The sequence below is a fragment of the Xiphophorus hellerii genome, chromosome 10 (assembly GCF_003331165.1).
Source record: "Xiphophorus hellerii strain 12219 chromosome 10, Xiphophorus_hellerii-4.1, whole genome shotgun sequence".
In the NCBI taxonomy this organism is placed as follows: Eukaryota; Metazoa; Chordata; class Actinopteri; order Cyprinodontiformes; family Poeciliidae; genus Xiphophorus; species Xiphophorus hellerii.
The window spans coordinates 23,900,322-23,917,357 of NC_045681.1; the positions used below are offsets into that span (position 1 = coordinate 23,900,322).

General features: G+C 43.0%; 2 protein-coding genes across 2 annotated transcripts in view; one reads left to right on the forward strand and one right to left on the reverse strand.

Moving 5' to 3' along the window:
* The window catches only part of arsg (arylsulfatase G), a 28,226-nt gene extending 14,810 nt beyond the window's left edge, over positions 1 to 13,416 (forward strand). The window contains exon 12 of the mRNA XM_032574123.1: positions 13,329 to 13,416. The gene's annotated coding sequence lies outside the window, so the exon portion shown is untranslated. The remainder of the gene's footprint in view (positions 1 to 13,328) is intronic.
* On the reverse strand, positions 2,924 to 15,246 carry LOC116727053 (WD repeat domain phosphoinositide-interacting protein 1). Its single transcript, XM_032574127.1, has 12 exons — positions 14,828 to 15,246; positions 13,378 to 13,460; positions 11,507 to 11,676; positions 11,333 to 11,429; positions 10,405 to 10,502; positions 10,230 to 10,322; positions 10,079 to 10,149; positions 9,009 to 9,116; positions 6,514 to 6,678; positions 5,752 to 5,859; positions 5,513 to 5,652; positions 2,924 to 4,594 (listed from the first exon to the last, which is right to left on the reverse strand). The coding sequence occupies exons 1-12, from the start codon at positions 14,905 to 14,907 to the stop codon at positions 4,473 to 4,475; spliced, it is 1,335 nt and encodes a 444-aa protein (XP_032430018.1). The 5' UTR covers positions 14,908 to 15,246; the 3' UTR covers positions 2,924 to 4,472.
* Positions 15,247 to 17,036: the final 1,790 nt, after the last annotated feature.

A 17,036-nucleotide genomic window follows, 5' to 3' on the forward strand; every position in this document is an offset into this window, starting at 1 on the left:
ATTTTCCATCACATATACTTAAAGGGTCTAACGCTGATTAAAAAAAAAAGAAAGAAAAGATCAGTGTATGGTTGCAGGTTGTAGGAAAGACTTCAGATAATTCGTATCAGGAAATGCTCTTGTTGTCCTGAGCTTTAAAAGAACCGGCCCGGTGTCACGTCACAGATGGACTTTGCACATGCTTTCACAATTCGAATCTTAAACAAATGTGGTGTCATGAGGTGTGGTGAGGGTTGGTGAGGCAGACGCTGTAGACCCAGGTATGATGAAAATGAGGATTTAATGAAGAAATAAGTCCGGGAACAAGCAGCAGGCACAAGGAAACACTGAGGACGACTAGACTGGACATTGACGTTGACATAGACGAGGACCCGACGAGGAACAAGGAACACAGGTGGAGTTAAATACATGGGAGGGTAATCACAGAAACGAGACACACCTGGGAACAATCAAGGGGAGGACAGGACAACGAAGAGACTAAGGACACAGAAAACTCTAAATAAACACAGAAAAACACAGATCCTGACAGTACCCCCCCCTCAAGGGCGGCTACCAGACGCCCAAAAAACAAAAACACAACAAGGGCGGGCGGAGGGGCGCTGGACGGGGGGCCAGAGTCCAGAAAAAACAAAAAACAACCCACCATCGTGGGCGGAAACACAAGAAGGGTCAAGAGTCCAAAAACAAACAAAAAACTACCCACAGGGTGGGCGGAGGCAAAGGAGGCAGGAACCACGGAGGTGGTCCGGCGGTCGTCCGCGGCGGCGGGAACCACGGAGGCGGTCCGGCGGCCGTCCGCGGCGCTGGAGGCGGGAACCACGGAGGCGGTCCGGCGGCCGTCCGCGGCGCTGGAGGCGGGAACCACGGAGGCGGTCCGGCGGCCGTCCGCGGCGCTGGAGGCGGGAACCACGGAGGCCGTCCGGCGGCCGTCCGCGGCGCTGGAGGCGGGAACCACGGAGGCCGTCCGGCGGCCGTCCGCGGCGCTGGAGGTGGCGATGAGTCCCGGGGGCCGCCCACAGATGGCGACGACGAGCCCCCCGAGGCAGGGTCTCTGGTGGAGCACAGGGGGTCTCGGTCGGAACGCTGGGGGTCTCGGTCTCGGGTGGAACGCAGGGAGTCTCGGTCGGAGCACAGGGGGTCTCGGTCGGAGCACAGGGGGTCTCGGTCGGAGCACAGGGGGTCTCGGTCTCGGGTGGAACACTGGGGGTCTCGGTCGGAACGCAGAGGGTCAGGGTCTCGGGTGGAACGCAGAGGGTCAGGGTCTCAGGTGGAACGCAGAGGGTCTCGGTCTCGGGTGGAACACTGGGGGTCTCGGTCTCGGGTGGAACACTGGGGGTCTCGGTCGGAACGCAGAGGGTCAGGGTCTCGGGTGGAACGCAGAGGGTCAGGGTCTCAGGAGGAACGCAGAGGGTCTCGGGAGTCGGGGTCTCGGAAGGAACGTAGAGGGTCTGGGTCTCGGTAGGAACACAGGGAGTCTCTGGAGGAACACAGGGAGTCTGAGTCGGAGCGCTGGGGGTCTGGGTCTCGGAAGGAACACTGGGAGTCTCGGAAGGAACACTGGGAGTCTCGGAAGGAACGCCGGCTGGAACGCCGGCTGATTCGGCCTCGGGTGCGCCGGCTGGAACGCCGGCTGATTCGGCCTCGGGTGCGCCGGCTGGAACGCCGGCTGATTCGGCCTCGGGTGCGCCGGCTGGAACGCCGGCTGACTCGGCCTCGGGTGCGCCGGCTGGAACGCCGGCTGACTCGGCCTCGGGTGCGCCGGAGCGAAGCCTTGGAACCGGCCGCGTAGGCGAGCCGCAGCGAAGCCTTGGAACCGGCCGCGGAGGCGAGCCGCAGCGAAGCCTTGGAACCGGCCGCGGAGGCGAGCCGCAGCGAAGCCTTGGAACCGGCCGCGGGGGCGAGCCGCAGCGAAGCCTTGGAACCGGCCGCGGGGGCGAGCCGCAGCGAAGCCTTGGAACCGGCCGCGGGGGCGAGCCGCAGCGAAGCCTTGGAACCGGCCGCGGGGGCGAGCCGCAGCGAAGCCTTGGAACCGGCCGCGGGGGCGAGCCGCAGCGAAGCCTTGGAACCGGCTGCGGGGGTGACAGCTCCGGAAGGCGACGAGGGGCCGGGTCCACCGGCGGCTCACGTCGCTGTCTCCGGGCTGACCGTGGAGGTGGCGGCTCCGGAAAGCGACGAGGGGCCGGGTCTGCCGGCGGCTCACGTCGCTGTCTCCGGGCAGACAGCGGAGGTAGCGGCTCCGGAAAGCGACGAGGGGCCGGGTCTGCCGGCGGCTCACGTCGCTGTCTCCGGGCAGACAGCGGGGGAGGTGTCTCCGGAAAGCGACGAGGGGCCGGCTCCACCGGCGGCTCAGGTCGCTGGCTTCCCGGACGGAGGTATCGACGGGGGCCATATCCGGGGGGTGCCAACACCAGTCTTGTCCCCCGGAATAGCTCCCGCTGCAGGTCGGCGAGGGCTTCGGTTAGCTCCGTCTCCTCCCTGCCAGATCGCCGCCTCCCTCCGCTCTGCCTTCTTGGAGGGAACCTAACTCCAGCTGGGTCCATTTCTAGCTGCCTCACCGATCGGTTTGGTCGGGTCCTTCTGTCATGAGGTGTGGTGAGGGTTGGTGAGGCAGACGCTGTAGACCCAGGTATGATGAAAATGAGGATTTAATGAAGAAATAAGTCCGGGAACAAGCAGCAGGCACAAGGAAACACTGAGGACGACTAGACTGGACATTGACGTTGACATAGACGAGGACCCGACGAGGAACAAGGAACACAGGTGGAGTTAAATACATGGGAGGGTAATCACAGAAACGAGACACACCTGGGAACAATCAAGGGGAGGACAGGACAACGAAGAGACTAAGGACACAGAAAACTCTAAATAAACACAGAAAAACACAGATCCTGACATGTGGCATGTCAGGCTCAGCTGTTTTTAATTACTACAACACAGTTACGGCGCCTCGCAAAACTATTCACACCCCTTGAAATCACATCTTGTCACTTCAATGTGTTTAAAGGAAAAGAGCAGTGGTGGGCGCCGCTAGCTAAAACGTTAGCTGCACTAACCCTAAAGCATTAATCATAAACACTAAGGCTAAAGCGCTATACCAACATGGTATTTAGCAGAAGCTAACGCTATAGAGCGAGCTAGCTTCCACCATGTTGATACCCACCATGACACGTTACATCATAGTAAATTGCCCTAAACAGGGTCAGAGTTGTTATTGCAGTTTAGGGGAAGCTAGGTGCGCTAAACATACTCAAAGTTAGCATTCATTCAGTGCTAAAGCACTGAGTGGAAAATTAGCTAAACCATTAGCGCATTAGCGAAAGTGTGGCCACCACTGGAATAGAGTGACTACATGTAGGGAATAGTTGTGAAGAGATGAGAAAATGACACGTTTTTTCTAGAGATAAAATCTGACAAGAGTAGCTCAGATGGGTCAGCAGTAACGTAATTAAACATATTTCAGTTACAACTACAAAGAATAAAAAACAAATAGATGAAGGCCACCGATAGTCCGATTCACTGTTTACCACAAGCCCTGTAGGGGACACGGTGCAGACGTGTGTGACGCCAACTAGTCTTAAGCACACCACACACACTGTGAAACATGGTGGTGGCAGCATCATCCTGAGAGTTTTTCTTCACCAGGGGCAGGATCATTGATTAGGGTTGATGATTAGATAAAAGGAAACCTGCCCTCTTGGACACCCCACTGTTTATATCAAACCATATTCACGAGTTACATCTGTAAAATGACAAAATGTGAAAAAGTTCAAGAGGTGTGAATGAGTCGAACCCAACCTCTCACCTGAACACTGCCAGAGTCAGGCACCGTAAAGTCTGCTCAAAATCTTTTTATGCCTTCAGGTTTAAAGTGACATGCAGCACTGGTAAACAGTCACCACATGATTTTTCTTAGAGTTAAAGCTGCATAAAAAGGGCTACACTTAATACCAAATACAAACTTCCAGCATCCCTCCTGAAGAACACATGAAATATCGGACTATTTTTCTTAAAGTGTAACCTCTGAGTTAAGAATAAAGTGCAATATTCAGAGAAAAAACATTGAAATTAAAATGGGGGAAACAATCGCTAAGTTTCTTAATGAGACTGTCTGCATTCTTCAACGGAATTAGCTACAATGATAATGTTACTTCTCTGCCAAGGTCTCTTACTGTTCACAAATATTTAACACTGCTGGTTATGGCATTGTACTGATTGAAAAAACAGAAATCAGGAGGTGTTTTCCTAATGAGAGATGTCCTAATGCTTCTTTCTTACAGAATGAGATGAACACAGGAACAAGCACAAAGTAATCCTCTAACATGGTATCCAAGGTCAACGGTGAGCTTTGAGGAAGGTTGCAGAGTCTCTTAGTCATCAGACCATTCTTTCTGTTTGAACTAGTACTGTAGATGTTCTGTAAATCTTTTTTCTTTTGTGCGGGAGCATGGTGGGGATGTTGGAGAAACGGTGGATTAATTACTCTGGTTGCCGACTGGAGGAAACTCGTCCTCGTCATCCAGACAGATTGGGCTCTCTGCAAATTCATGCTCAGGGATGACTTCCCCTCTCTGGGCTCCGCCGTCTTCAGAGTAGCCTCGGAGGGAGAGAGAGAAGAGAGAGGTGTTTTCTGATCAACAATCCAAAGGAAAAAAAACTCTGAAATTTTAGGGGTGCACCAATTGCAGTTTTCTGGACGATTACCGATTACCAATCTTTAAAGAGCCTGACCTGCCGATTTTGGCCGATACCAGTGTTTTTAGCTGAAATGTTGCTAAATATATTAAGAAAGTCGCTGAGTTGTTGACAGTGGGGCGACTATTGTTAACTGCAAACATGCAGACATGACCTGATGAGGCGCATGTCAGTCAAACCTCTGGGCAGTGGTTTGACTGACATGAAAGTAGGAGAAAGTGGACAGTGGCCGATTTTTAGACCTTTGCTAAGGAAGATGAAATCGGTCGATAATATCGGCTTCACATTTAAGTATCACTCAATCACTGATCTCCCAAAAGTAAAGGAAATTGGGGACGATTTATTGGTGCACCCCTAATAAGTTTGGCTCTTTTATTTTGCCCGTCTGCACATCTAATAATCTTCCCAGTGGTTTTATTCTCTCATATCCACTGTAGATATTTCATGCTGATATATATATATATATATATATAATAAACTTTTTTTTAAAATCCCAACAAATCTCTGCATAAAATTCCACTTTGGTCCTGTAAGGTATTGGCATTAGAATTCAAACTCTAACTCTAAACGAGTTAGAGTTTGAGTCACCAACTCCAATACCAACTCTAAAATGTAAATGTGCAATTTACATTTTAGAGTAAATGAAACACGTTTACTCTAAAATGTGTTTCAAACTGTAGAAACATTGTAAGACGTTTTAAAACACAGTAAATATCGGCCACTACCACACTTTCTTAAAACGTGGAAAAAACCCCGTAAACAAAAAATGGATTATACATATTTAGTATTGAAAGACATTTCTAACTCAACAACAAGTTACCCATGAGTGTGGTGGAGGAAGGAGGCGTGGAAGGAAGAGCCACAGTGGCAGCATATGATTGGCCGGCAGGTTGCTGGGGGCCGTCCTCTTGGTTCTCCTCTTCTTTCTCCTCCTCCTGCTCCTCTCCTGATTCAAAGAGTCTGAAGGAGCAGAGCAGAGGGGACAACATGGAAACATGAACATTGTATCATTTTTTAGTCGTTTTGACAGCGTAAATATTTCTGGTAACATGAACACACCTGTGTTTTTGAACAAGGACACACTCGCCTCCGTCCTGCGGATCTACATTGTAGACATAGAGGTAACCCTCTGAGGATGCAACTAGCAGCCGTGGAAGCTTCTGAATCCTGAAACAAAGATAAAGTGTAAACAGATCTATTTAGCTACATTCGACTGCGTATTGTGGATGGAAAAAAAGGACTACGTTTCTGACAATTGTTTTTTTTTTAATTTCAAATATTTTCCAGAAATATTTGAAATTTTTTTTCTGAAAATTTTAGAATTTTTTTCATAAAAAGCTGAAAAAGTCAAAAATGCAAAAAAAACCAAAAAAAAAACACAATTTTTTGGTTAATCTCTAGAATTTTCTGGAAAAAACCTGGAAGTTTTCTGAGGTCGTGAAAAAGAATATTTTTATCTATTGGTAATTTCAAAACTTGGAAATGTTCTCCTTCCTGAGGTCAGAAATGAATGCATTAGGGCCATTGCACATAGAAAAAAAAGGGAAGTAAATTTTCCACCAATAGAGACTAAACAATGTTTAGATTAATTTCAGAACTTTCCTCTAAAAAACTTGGAAACTTCTGAGTTTTAAAATTCGAGATTGTTTGACTTTTTGTCACAGAACTTTCCTGTTTTTCCAGAACATTTTTTGGCAGAAATGTACTATTTCTTTTTTTTTTTTTCTGTCTACAATTACCCCAATACGCTGTCATAGGTACAACCCTTTTATATGAAAACTAAAAACCAACTTAAAAAACTTTGCGGAGCTGATTTCTTACGTGGCCAGGGCACAGATGTTCTTCAGGCCGAACATGTTGAGCCGTACGGTGGCGAAGGCGCGGTCCTGGTGCATCATGTCAGACACATGGGTGGGTAGGTAGGTGCTGGCTGCTGTGAACATCTTCCCCACATATGTCGACCATGTTGGAGATTCCTCATCTTGACTGGAGGGAACATGAGGGTTCAGGATAAATATTTAAATTACTTTTTCTTTTATCCTTACACCACTGGCCATACCAGTAGGTGGCAACAAAATCAGCAGTGACATTAAAAAGAAAGCTAATTTTAATGCTGCAAAAACATGATTCTACATTTGTTGTTGCAACACTGAAAGCCTCCGATAATCAAAACTGAGATGAATAAAAGACTTTTAAGACTTCTGTTTGCTTTCCTCTGATAATAAATTTGTCACTGGGTCGTTCCAGAAAAAGAAAAATGTCTGCCATCGGTAGAAAACCTGGGAAATGTCATGATGTCAAGCCACTTTTAATTAAATTATTATTTATTATTATTATTATTTTTTTTTTTTTTACTATTTCTAGTTTTTATAAATGACCCAAAAGTTGTTCAAACCAATCTTTGGAAAATGTGCCAGGTAATATATGCTAGCTTACACAACAGTTAAAATAGCTGCGGTTACACTGTAGTTATGGTTTTACTCCTTTAGTTTTTTAAAGACAAAGGTTCAGGGATCAATATGTAGAATTATGATTTATGGATTATTTCAATATCTTTCAATTAGTTATTTAAAAAAAATAACTAAGACTTGTGATACTTTGTCACATATTTACAGATATTCAGACAAACATTTTGTTTTGAGTAAACCTGACAAGGTTACGAAAACAGTCATATTTTGGAGATTCTCACATGTACATAATAAGAAGTTATTGTTATGATCATTGGGTGTTTGGGTTTTAGTTTCCTTTGGGGTTTTGATCATTTCTGTGCTGTTAGATCTTGCTAATATTTGGTTCATCTCTCTGTGTTCATTATTGTCACTAAGGTGTTGCCATACTAGCTTATTCCTTTGTTTCTGTTCTGTTTCTTAAATTCTGAATTTATTTCTCTTAGATGGACATCAGGCCTTTTCCATTTTGGGTTGTAAACCCTATAGTTTTAGTTAAATCTTCCTCCCTCAGCTCCCCTGCTGTTCCAGCCACAGCTGTTCCACATCTCCTCTGTTTAGTTCCACCTCTGCCTCTGTATTGAGCTCCTGGTTTTTTCTTTGTTCCTTTGCTGTATTTTTCCGTTCTGCTGCCTGAACCTCTGTCCATGCTCCATGTCCTGTTCTTGACACATTTCATGACAGTTACTTTGGCTAGGTCAGCACGGCATGTTGAAGCGACCTGGAGAAAGCAGGTGAAGTAGGTTAAAGGTCTGTTTGTCTGCATTGTAACTGCAGCCAGGTGCCAAAATGGGGGCAGACAGCTGGCTTGTACTGGACCTGATTGGTGTGTACTCAGTACAATGTGTGCCTGACATGAAGCAGATATTCCATGCTGCGTATTGTCTTGTAATACACAGCATGTGTCTCTAATCTGCAAATAGCTAAAGAGCTTTCTGACAGTTAGACTGTGATGCTAAAAATGTCTGTCTCTTTAAAGCCAGCTCACTGAAAAGCTTTATGTCAGGGCTGATTATCCAGATGATTTTGTGTTTCCAATGTTTTCAGTCAGTTTTTCAAAGTGGGGTCCGGGGCCCGCTGGGTGGATCAGTAGGGAGCCATTTGGGAGCCTCAGAAAGTTAGAGAAGATGAGGGGGGAAAAAAGAAAATATTTTTTAATCATAATCTTTTCTTCTTCAGTCCTTTCTTTTTAAAATATAAAGTATACGTTCAAATGATTGATATAAATATTATTTTTGATGCTCGTTTTCTGATTGACTGCCAGTCAAATTGAGCAAGCTGATTTGCTCCTCAAGCTAGCGTAGCAAGCTAGCTATGGAAAAGTTTCTGAGTAGAAAAAGACCAAAGTTTGTCCAGCAGCCCATTTTCAGCCTTACTTCTGTAAAAAAAACTGAAAAACTGTGGGGATAAAACAACATTTGATATGATTAAGGCAACATTGTGTATTTTCTTATCATCAAAGGAGGGGATTGTGATGAAAAATTGTCTTATCTGCTAATAAAATCAGAATATATTATCTGACAGTAAAATTTACCGCCGCAGAACTCATGGCTAACTAAAATCCAAAGCTATGCTACGCTAAATAAATGTAACACTTGTTGAGTAGTGAATAAAGGCCTTGTAAAAGTTGATGTTTCTCTACATATTTTGTAGCATCGTCTGCAGGTTTGTAAAGAGGAAATCTGAGCAGAGGCTAAAGCTGCTCTAAATAAACCAGACCAGGAAGTTGTTAAATAAACGAGGGAAAGCCTCGATGTACAAATAACATTACCTCTAGCGAAGGCCTGCGGACCTCGACTGAGACATTCAAGCATTTATGACCCAGAGCTTCTAATCGGTGACTCAAACATAAAGGGAAACGGTGTTTACCTGGGGCTGTGTTGTTCCAGTTTGAAGATGTGAACAGTCTCAGTGTTGCTGGAAGCGCACAGGAACTGAGCGTCTGCGCTGAACGACAAAGAGCTGATGCTAACGTATCTGAAACAGAACATCAACGAGAAAACACTAAATTAAGATGCAATTATGCATTTTTCAAAAGAGAATATACGTTGCTAACATAACGTTCTTATAGTAAGAAAATCATCTCAGGAAAAGAGAAGAAATTTGATTTGAGAGTGTGTTCAGAGTTAGCCAACGCTAACTTCAAAATTCCTTTTTAAAAAAAATTATTATTTACAGATGTAGCAGTTTGTGAAGCATTGGTGCATGTAGCATGGTACTGGAAAAAAGTACAGAATCACACTCGATCTAGTTCTTGAACAAGAACTGAAAAATTCCAACCTCTGAGTGTAGATGGAACTCATGATTCCTCTCGCCTGACAGAAGCTGCGTTTCCGTTGACCATAAAATTGCGCAATTTAACATTTCGCAAATAAATTTGCTTAATTGAAACTCGGCAACCTCAAGAAAACTCCAATTTTTAAATAAAAAGTTTTGGCATGAGAATGAGGTGTGTGTTTTTTTGGGGTCATATCAAAATTGGTTTATTTTTCAAATCTCCAATGGAAACACCTTTTTCACATCACACGAGTCACATGATCAACAACCGGATGTTACCACTGGCACAAACTACAAAGAAGAAGAAGACAGGAAGTTTATGGAGGAAGATGACATGGCGTGTTTTTGTAACAACTTGTTGCGTGAACCAACTTATTCACATGTGATTTTGATTCCATTTCTTATTTAAAGGAGACACTGCAATTGCAAAATTGTGTTTTTTTAATATATATTAGCAGAATATTGTCAAGATTTTGCGTATATTTATAATGGAAACACATCCAGGTGCTGATGTGCTGTTAGCCTGTTGGCATCCTCTACAAGCCAACTCCACAAAAAGTACTTTGCTGAGCCGGTAGTTTTTCCACTACTAAGACGATTCTCTTCATCCCAGTCCACAATCGCAGCAGCACAGAATATTAAAACCACATAAAAACACAAACCTTTTCATCCCCCGACGAAATTCAAACAACTTCTGACCCTCTGGGATGCTGAAAACTCTGATAACAGTACCCTACAGAAAAGAAGAAGTAGTTCACGGTCCCTGTTACTGAAAACAACAAAAGCAGGGTTTTGTCGTTTTCACGCCCTCGCCTTCTCAGATGCGCTGGCCAGCTTTGTGCCGGAGGCGTTGAACGTCAGGGCCGCCAGCGGGCTGTCGTGGGCCTGGATCAGGGTCACCGTGCTCTAACAGTGTTAAAACAAAGGCTTTCTAGTGACAAGCATTCACTCTCAGACTGGGGTTCACCACGCCAACCCCAATGCTCACCAGGTTATTGGCGTCATAGACCGTGATCTCTCCAATGGTGGCGCTGCCTGGGTAAGCCAGGTAGGAGTTGCCATGGTTAACGGACAGCGCACACAGACCTACAGGTGAGCAGAGGGAGCATTATACAGTTTTATACCAGTGGAGTCAAATTTCAACTTGAACTCTTTCATTGGGATTATGTTTCTGTCCTGGTTAGTCGAATTCCAGTTTAACATTAACATTGTTAATAGAAAACAAAAACTTTGTGTTGGACCTAACATTTTGGAATAAGATTTTTTTTTGGAAAATCTGACCCTGAAAATAAAGTGTTCATCTGCATCAACAGTCAATGTCTGCAGGGCAGATTTGCTCCATTCTGAACAGAATCACCCAAACGGCTGTAAATGGCCCTTGTGTCCCACTTTGGATGCCCGTGTTGTAAATGAAAACTCTGTAATGTATTTCAAAGAACCAAAACAGGGATGTCTCTGCGAACGTTGAGTTTTTGCACCCATATCATCAGATGACTTGCTTACCATGTCACAGTGAGCTGCAGCTGCTCTCCTGGCTAAAACACTAATTTTGTGAGAAATTGTTCCGCCTGAACCAATTCCCATTCATTTGTATGCAAAGAAAATGGACAAACTGGAGAATCCAGTTTCTGGATGCTTTATTTAAAATCGACTCCAATTGGAGTCTTTAGTTTTGATGGAACCAACTTTAAAACACCCCACTAGAGATTACCCACTAAATATCTGTCTAATATAACTACATTAGAAGCTAGAGAGATGGTACAAACATTTAGTTATCCATAATAAATCTTCTTTTAACTGATTCATGTGCACAAGCAAGTTTGGAGTTTATAATTTTGCGCAAACATTTTGAGCCTCTGGTCCATTTGCTAATGCAGTGTTATTTTCAGTGAAATGACCCGGTAGCAGGCGTGTACCTGTTGGGTTGACCGGCGTGTTGAGCAGGGTCTTGAGGAGTTTCATGTCTCTGATGTTGTGGATGTAGATGGACTCCTCCAGGCACACCACGAGTCGCTGAAGTCGACAGACCAGGAGATCAGCACGGCAACGCAGCCGGACACAACCGGAAAGATCCGCATTCCCGTTCTCACCTGTCTGTTCAGCTTCACCGACAGGATGTTGTTGGAGTAGCTGTAGTTGCAGATTTCCGTCCCCTTCTTGAAGTGGTAGACGTTCATTCGACGGGGCATGGAGAGACTGACCACCACCACCAGGCTGCTGGAGAACAGTCGCTCCACGATGTAGACATCTGGGCACTCCACTAAGAGAGAGGAAACAGAGACGAAAGCAGCCTTGTGAATGCTAAAGCTAGTTAGCATGGCCACCGATGAAGGCGGACAAAAGGGTTTCCAGTAAGGCTGAGTTGTTTCCCCATTAACACATTTAGCAGCGATGACATGAAATTGACTGACAGCACTAAGCCCCTCCTCCTGTCTCTGATTGGTTGTTTTTGATCGGGGCGACTCGGGACTGGTGTGTTTCTTCTGACGGCAACAGAAGCTGAGGGAGGAAATTGTTCTACTCAGATTATCTGTCTCATTATCTGAAACAATATGGTGACAGTTTTAACAAATACACTTGGAATATTTTTATTTTAATAAAAGTTACATACTGCATCTTTAAAAACTAGCATTTAAACGTTTCTTTTTGAAAAAAAATAGAGAGTAAATTTGATTAAAATTAGAGTCTTAGCTCATCTCAAGGGAACTCCGCCCACAGTCAAATGTTGAAAAACTTTTACGAAGTGGGCGGTGCCAAGAGACACAGTGGGCCGTGGCCAAGTGTGGGGATGAGTGGCAGGGGGGATGGAGGGGGTGGTTGTGGTCAGGACGAGGGAAAGGACTGTATCCAACTTTGAGACTTTATTGCTGACTTTGTTGGGCGGTGACTTTTTTTTGTTTTTTTAAAAGTAACAAATCTGGGGACTTTTTTCTGTTCCTGGAGATTTTGAAGCACCAGTCACTCTACCATAACTGTCCAGTGTCACAGATTCCTGCAGCAATCGATGCTCATCAGATGATGAGACTAAGACAAATTTAGGCCACATATTGCAGAATTTAACAAATTTTCAATTTGAACAGTAACAAAAGAAATCATCCATATGAAACAATTTATGCAGTTCATTTGCAAACAAAACTGTTGATTTAGTGCTTAGTTGGTTGTTAAGAATTATTTGCTCCTATTGTTGCTATTTAACTTATTGTTTTCCTTCCCTTTTCTCTCTTCAATTGATTGTCTGGTAAAGTGATTGTAAATAAACAAAAGTATTGATTAAAATATGTAATTTTTACTGTACATCATTTGATGGGGGCATTTACACCATTTTTACAATTAGACCTGTCATGATAACAGATATTGTCATAAACAATAATGTTGTTTTGAGACAATTTCCAAGTAACATAATGTTAATGGCATAATAATAATAATAATAATAAGTGCACAATAGCAAAGATCAATCAAATTTAAATTCTAATAAACATTTAACACTAAAGCTGGAAGACATTGAAAATATCCAAAATGAAAAGGCAAAACAAAAGAAACAACAAATAAAAGGAATTATGAAGTCTGTAAACAAAATGTTCCTTCAAAAAAAAAAAAAAAAAAGGGACCAAAAAACCAAACTGAAAACCTTTGGCTTCCAGTTTTAGTTATAAAGAGAGAAAAGAGGGAAAACAACAATAAATTATGCAAATGGAAATGATTAGCTGGTTTTAATTTGTCGTGCGATTAATTGACGGTCGCTTCTGGAGACATCTGTGGTGGAGAAGTCATGATACAGCCCGTCTGATGAGGGCTCAAAAAACCACTTAGGCAGCGCTTTGATTAGCAGAATAATGCAGCAACAGACTGCTTCTGTGATAAATATGAATACAAAGTTGCATGTTCTGCAACAATGAATCCTCTTTGTTTCAGGAGTTTTTGTTTGGTGGTGAGGTTAGCATGGGAAGTGCCTGCTCCGTACCTCCCTCATGGATACAGTCCAGTTTGTCCACAGCTGTGACGGAGAAGAGTCGGTATCCCGTCTTCGTGCCCACAGACAGAGAGCTGAAATCAAAACACACACACACACAGGCAGAGCTGCTCACTGTCACACACACACATTGTCATCAAGAGAAGGAACTTCATGATAACAACCTACAGTATGAAATACAACCATCTCCCCGGTTGTTACGTTAAAGAATTATTTTGCAAAAAAGAACAAAAATCTTCAAGAAGATGGATCGCACCGATCCTACAGATAAACACGGTGGTGGCAGCATCATTCTTTAACTAGGCTTTCATCTGTAAAGAACACAATAGTTCCTGTTGCTGACCAAATGTCTGAAAACTTATGAATTCAGAAAATCTGTAAAAAAAAAAAAAACGTAAAAAAACGAGAAAACGTAGTTCTCCCTACGTTTTCTAAAATTTGTCAAATAGAAATACTTTTTGCTCATTCTGGCTGACCTAAATCGAGAGAGGTTTGGTCTGATTTAACTTCAGACAGTGATACAAAAAAATATGCATGTGTCTTTTTATTTGCTGTAAGTAATCTAGTAATCTTCTGGTTTCAGCTGTTTAAGCTGAGCTATGTTAGAAAGAGCCTGCAGTAGACAAGGACGCCCCGATTCTTCCCTTCTTTGTTTTTTCTAAGTATTGTAGTTTTTATAAAACTGATAGGATGACATCAGGTGAGTTGCTTATATTCAAGTGTTTGAATCTTAGGAAGTTACAGTACATTTTGGGGGGGAAACATGGAGCTATTGGCTGCATGTTGGGGGACATAATAAACCTACCCTGGCACTGATCCATGGCGTTTTTGAATATATGTTGGTGCTCTATTCAGTACAAAGAGAGAAAAGAGAAAAACAATAAATCCTCGGCATCCAAAATATATGTATATGTCTTTTGTACTGGATATTTTTTTTGGACTGGAAAGAGTACCAGAACTCTGAAGTGGTTCTGGGCTGAAGTGCAATTATTCTTAAGAACTTCAACAACCCTGGGCTGCCTCTTATTTCTTCATTAACATTCAGAAAACAAAGCAAAAATGCTTAAGAAACATATTTATCCATGTTTCTAACATATATGTGTCCCTCAATTTGTTAATCCGGATTGTTGATGTTATGGTCAGCGTGGTTCGATCATAAATTCACTACTTTGATGTGCAACAGGCCCTGAAGATTAACATAGTGGCCCACTTCACCTCCACTTTATCTTCAAGTTCTGATGTTTCGATTAAAAAAACCCTGTAGATTTGTTCTGTTTGCTCTCTGTGTCACTGTTTGGGTTTATGTCAACAAAACTAATAAACCGTTATCTGGGAATACGGCTGGAAATCGTTATGCAACAACCAGGTACATGAAGGAGTTCACCCTGGGCCCGGCTCGGCCCGGATCGGCTCGGCTCGGCTCGGCCCGCAGGTCGCTTACGTGGTGTCCTGGTTGAACGAGGCGCAGATGAAGTGGCGGTGCGGTCCGGGGCCCTCCGATACCGCCTCTTGGGTCTCCATCCGAGCCGCCGGAACCTCTGTCGTCTCGCTGTCCGAGGTTGAAGGCCTTTGGCTCGGGCCGATCCCCGCCGGAGCCCGCTGCTCCTCCTCGGCGTCCAGACTCCAAGCGCCACGCTCGCACTCTTGAGGGAAAGGAATGTCCGGGCTCAGATAGCGGTTCGGGAAGCGCTCATTTCCCAGAGGAAGAGTTCTGCCGAGCCGAAACAAGATCAAAGGTCAACGCCGTCACCTGCCGAATGAGATGTTTCGCCGTAGCCAGTCAGGAATCCTGTTATTATGCTGTTATTAACTTCCAGTGTTCTAGGAGAAAAACAAAAACAGCTGATGGGAGAATGCGTCACACTGAGGCGCGTAACGATTGGCTCATTCCAACAGGTCAACCCACTTCCTTCTCGCATTGCTATTGGCCAACATTTTCTGCGCTGACGTATGATTGGATAAATCGTCTAAACATCAACCATAAACTGCCTATTAAGAAGACATAAAACGCCTGATTGGTCGACTAACCTTTCAGTCTTATCACGAGGAATTGTTTTGGTTATTTAATTGGATAAAACATGGAGACAAAAACAACCCAGAGAAGGTGCAAAAGCTAAAAAAAAAAAGAAGTTTGGAGTCATTTGGTCATGTTTGGCTTTTTTCTCGGGGAAGGAACATAACATTTTTTTACCGTAGCAGATTTTACCTGTGCTAGATTTACTCATACTTGTGTTCAAAATAATAGCAGTGGAAGAAAAAAACAAAACAAAACATTAACCAGATACAGTACATGGAAAAGTAATAGTAGTAGAGTAATAGAAAACTAACAGACATGTATGCTGTTGATTCTGTATCTGAATCTAAAATAACACCATTATCAAGTTGAATTATCATCTGTTAAAAAAATATTTTAACGTTGCCGACTTCGCACTATCTTCAGATGATTAAGTCATTAGAATAATACATTATTCATTATTGGTTGTTACATATATACATATATGGTTCTGGGCTTAAGAGCAATTATATAATAATAGATACATACCTCTTTAAGCTTTCCTTACACACAGTAGAGAAAAGCTAATAATATTCACCTGGTATAATTGTAAAAAGCCTGAAAACAGAGCACAACAAGTACCTCAATGTAGTAAATGTTTTTACTTGGAAGTGGTTATCATGATGGGTCACTAAATTAGCAAATCGATGGGTTTTTACATTTGCCCCTGGAACAGTAAAGAGTAAAACGTTTGTTTCCGGCCTTTTCCAATCTACTGCTCTGGGAAATATAATGAAAAAGAGAGTTTATGAACTCACTTACAAACTACAAATCTAATTTGGTTCAGATTTAATTTGGCAGACAGGGATTTCTTTGTGGCATTTCATAATTGTAAATCTGGGTGAACAAAAATGAATTGTGGAGTTCCTCAAAGGTCCATTCTTAGGCCACTTTATTTAACATCTACATGATAACCCCTATTTTAGATTAAAGGGTTTTACAGCATTTCCGAAACGTTATATCTATATGTCACCTCATAGCTCCACATTCACTCAGATTGTCCGTAATATAAATGAGTCAATGCGTCAGACTTTCCACCAACTTAATGCAATTCGGTTGCAAAAGATTGTTTTTGACCCCAAAAATGCAACAATTTCAATAGTCATGTTATATACAATTAATTTTCAACTGATTGTTGTAATAGCTTTTTTGTTATTTTTCTTATTTTGTGTCTCATTTTCTTGCATTGTGTAGTGCAAGTTTTGCATCTGATTTGGATTTTTAAAAAAGTCTATAAGGAGACTTTTTGTTTGAAATAAATAGTATATCTAGCATGCAGTCATCAGACATATTTTTGCAAAATTTAAAATATTTTAGTTTTAAAAAAAAATCTATTTTATATCACTTTGTTGACATTAGTCTTTTTATGTCTTTTATAATTCACTTCTTTTATCTGTGTTATCTGAATAAACTTTCTTCCTTTGTTCAAAGATCTTTTGAATCTTTCGTTCGATATACTTTAAAATGTAAATTAATAGCTGCATATTGGCTGAGTGTTTCGTAAAAGGCCCGTATTCTGACCACAGTTAGACCAAAACAGCAGTTTCACTACTGTAATAGGTATTGCGTATTGCATACAATTAAAGCACTTTCAAAT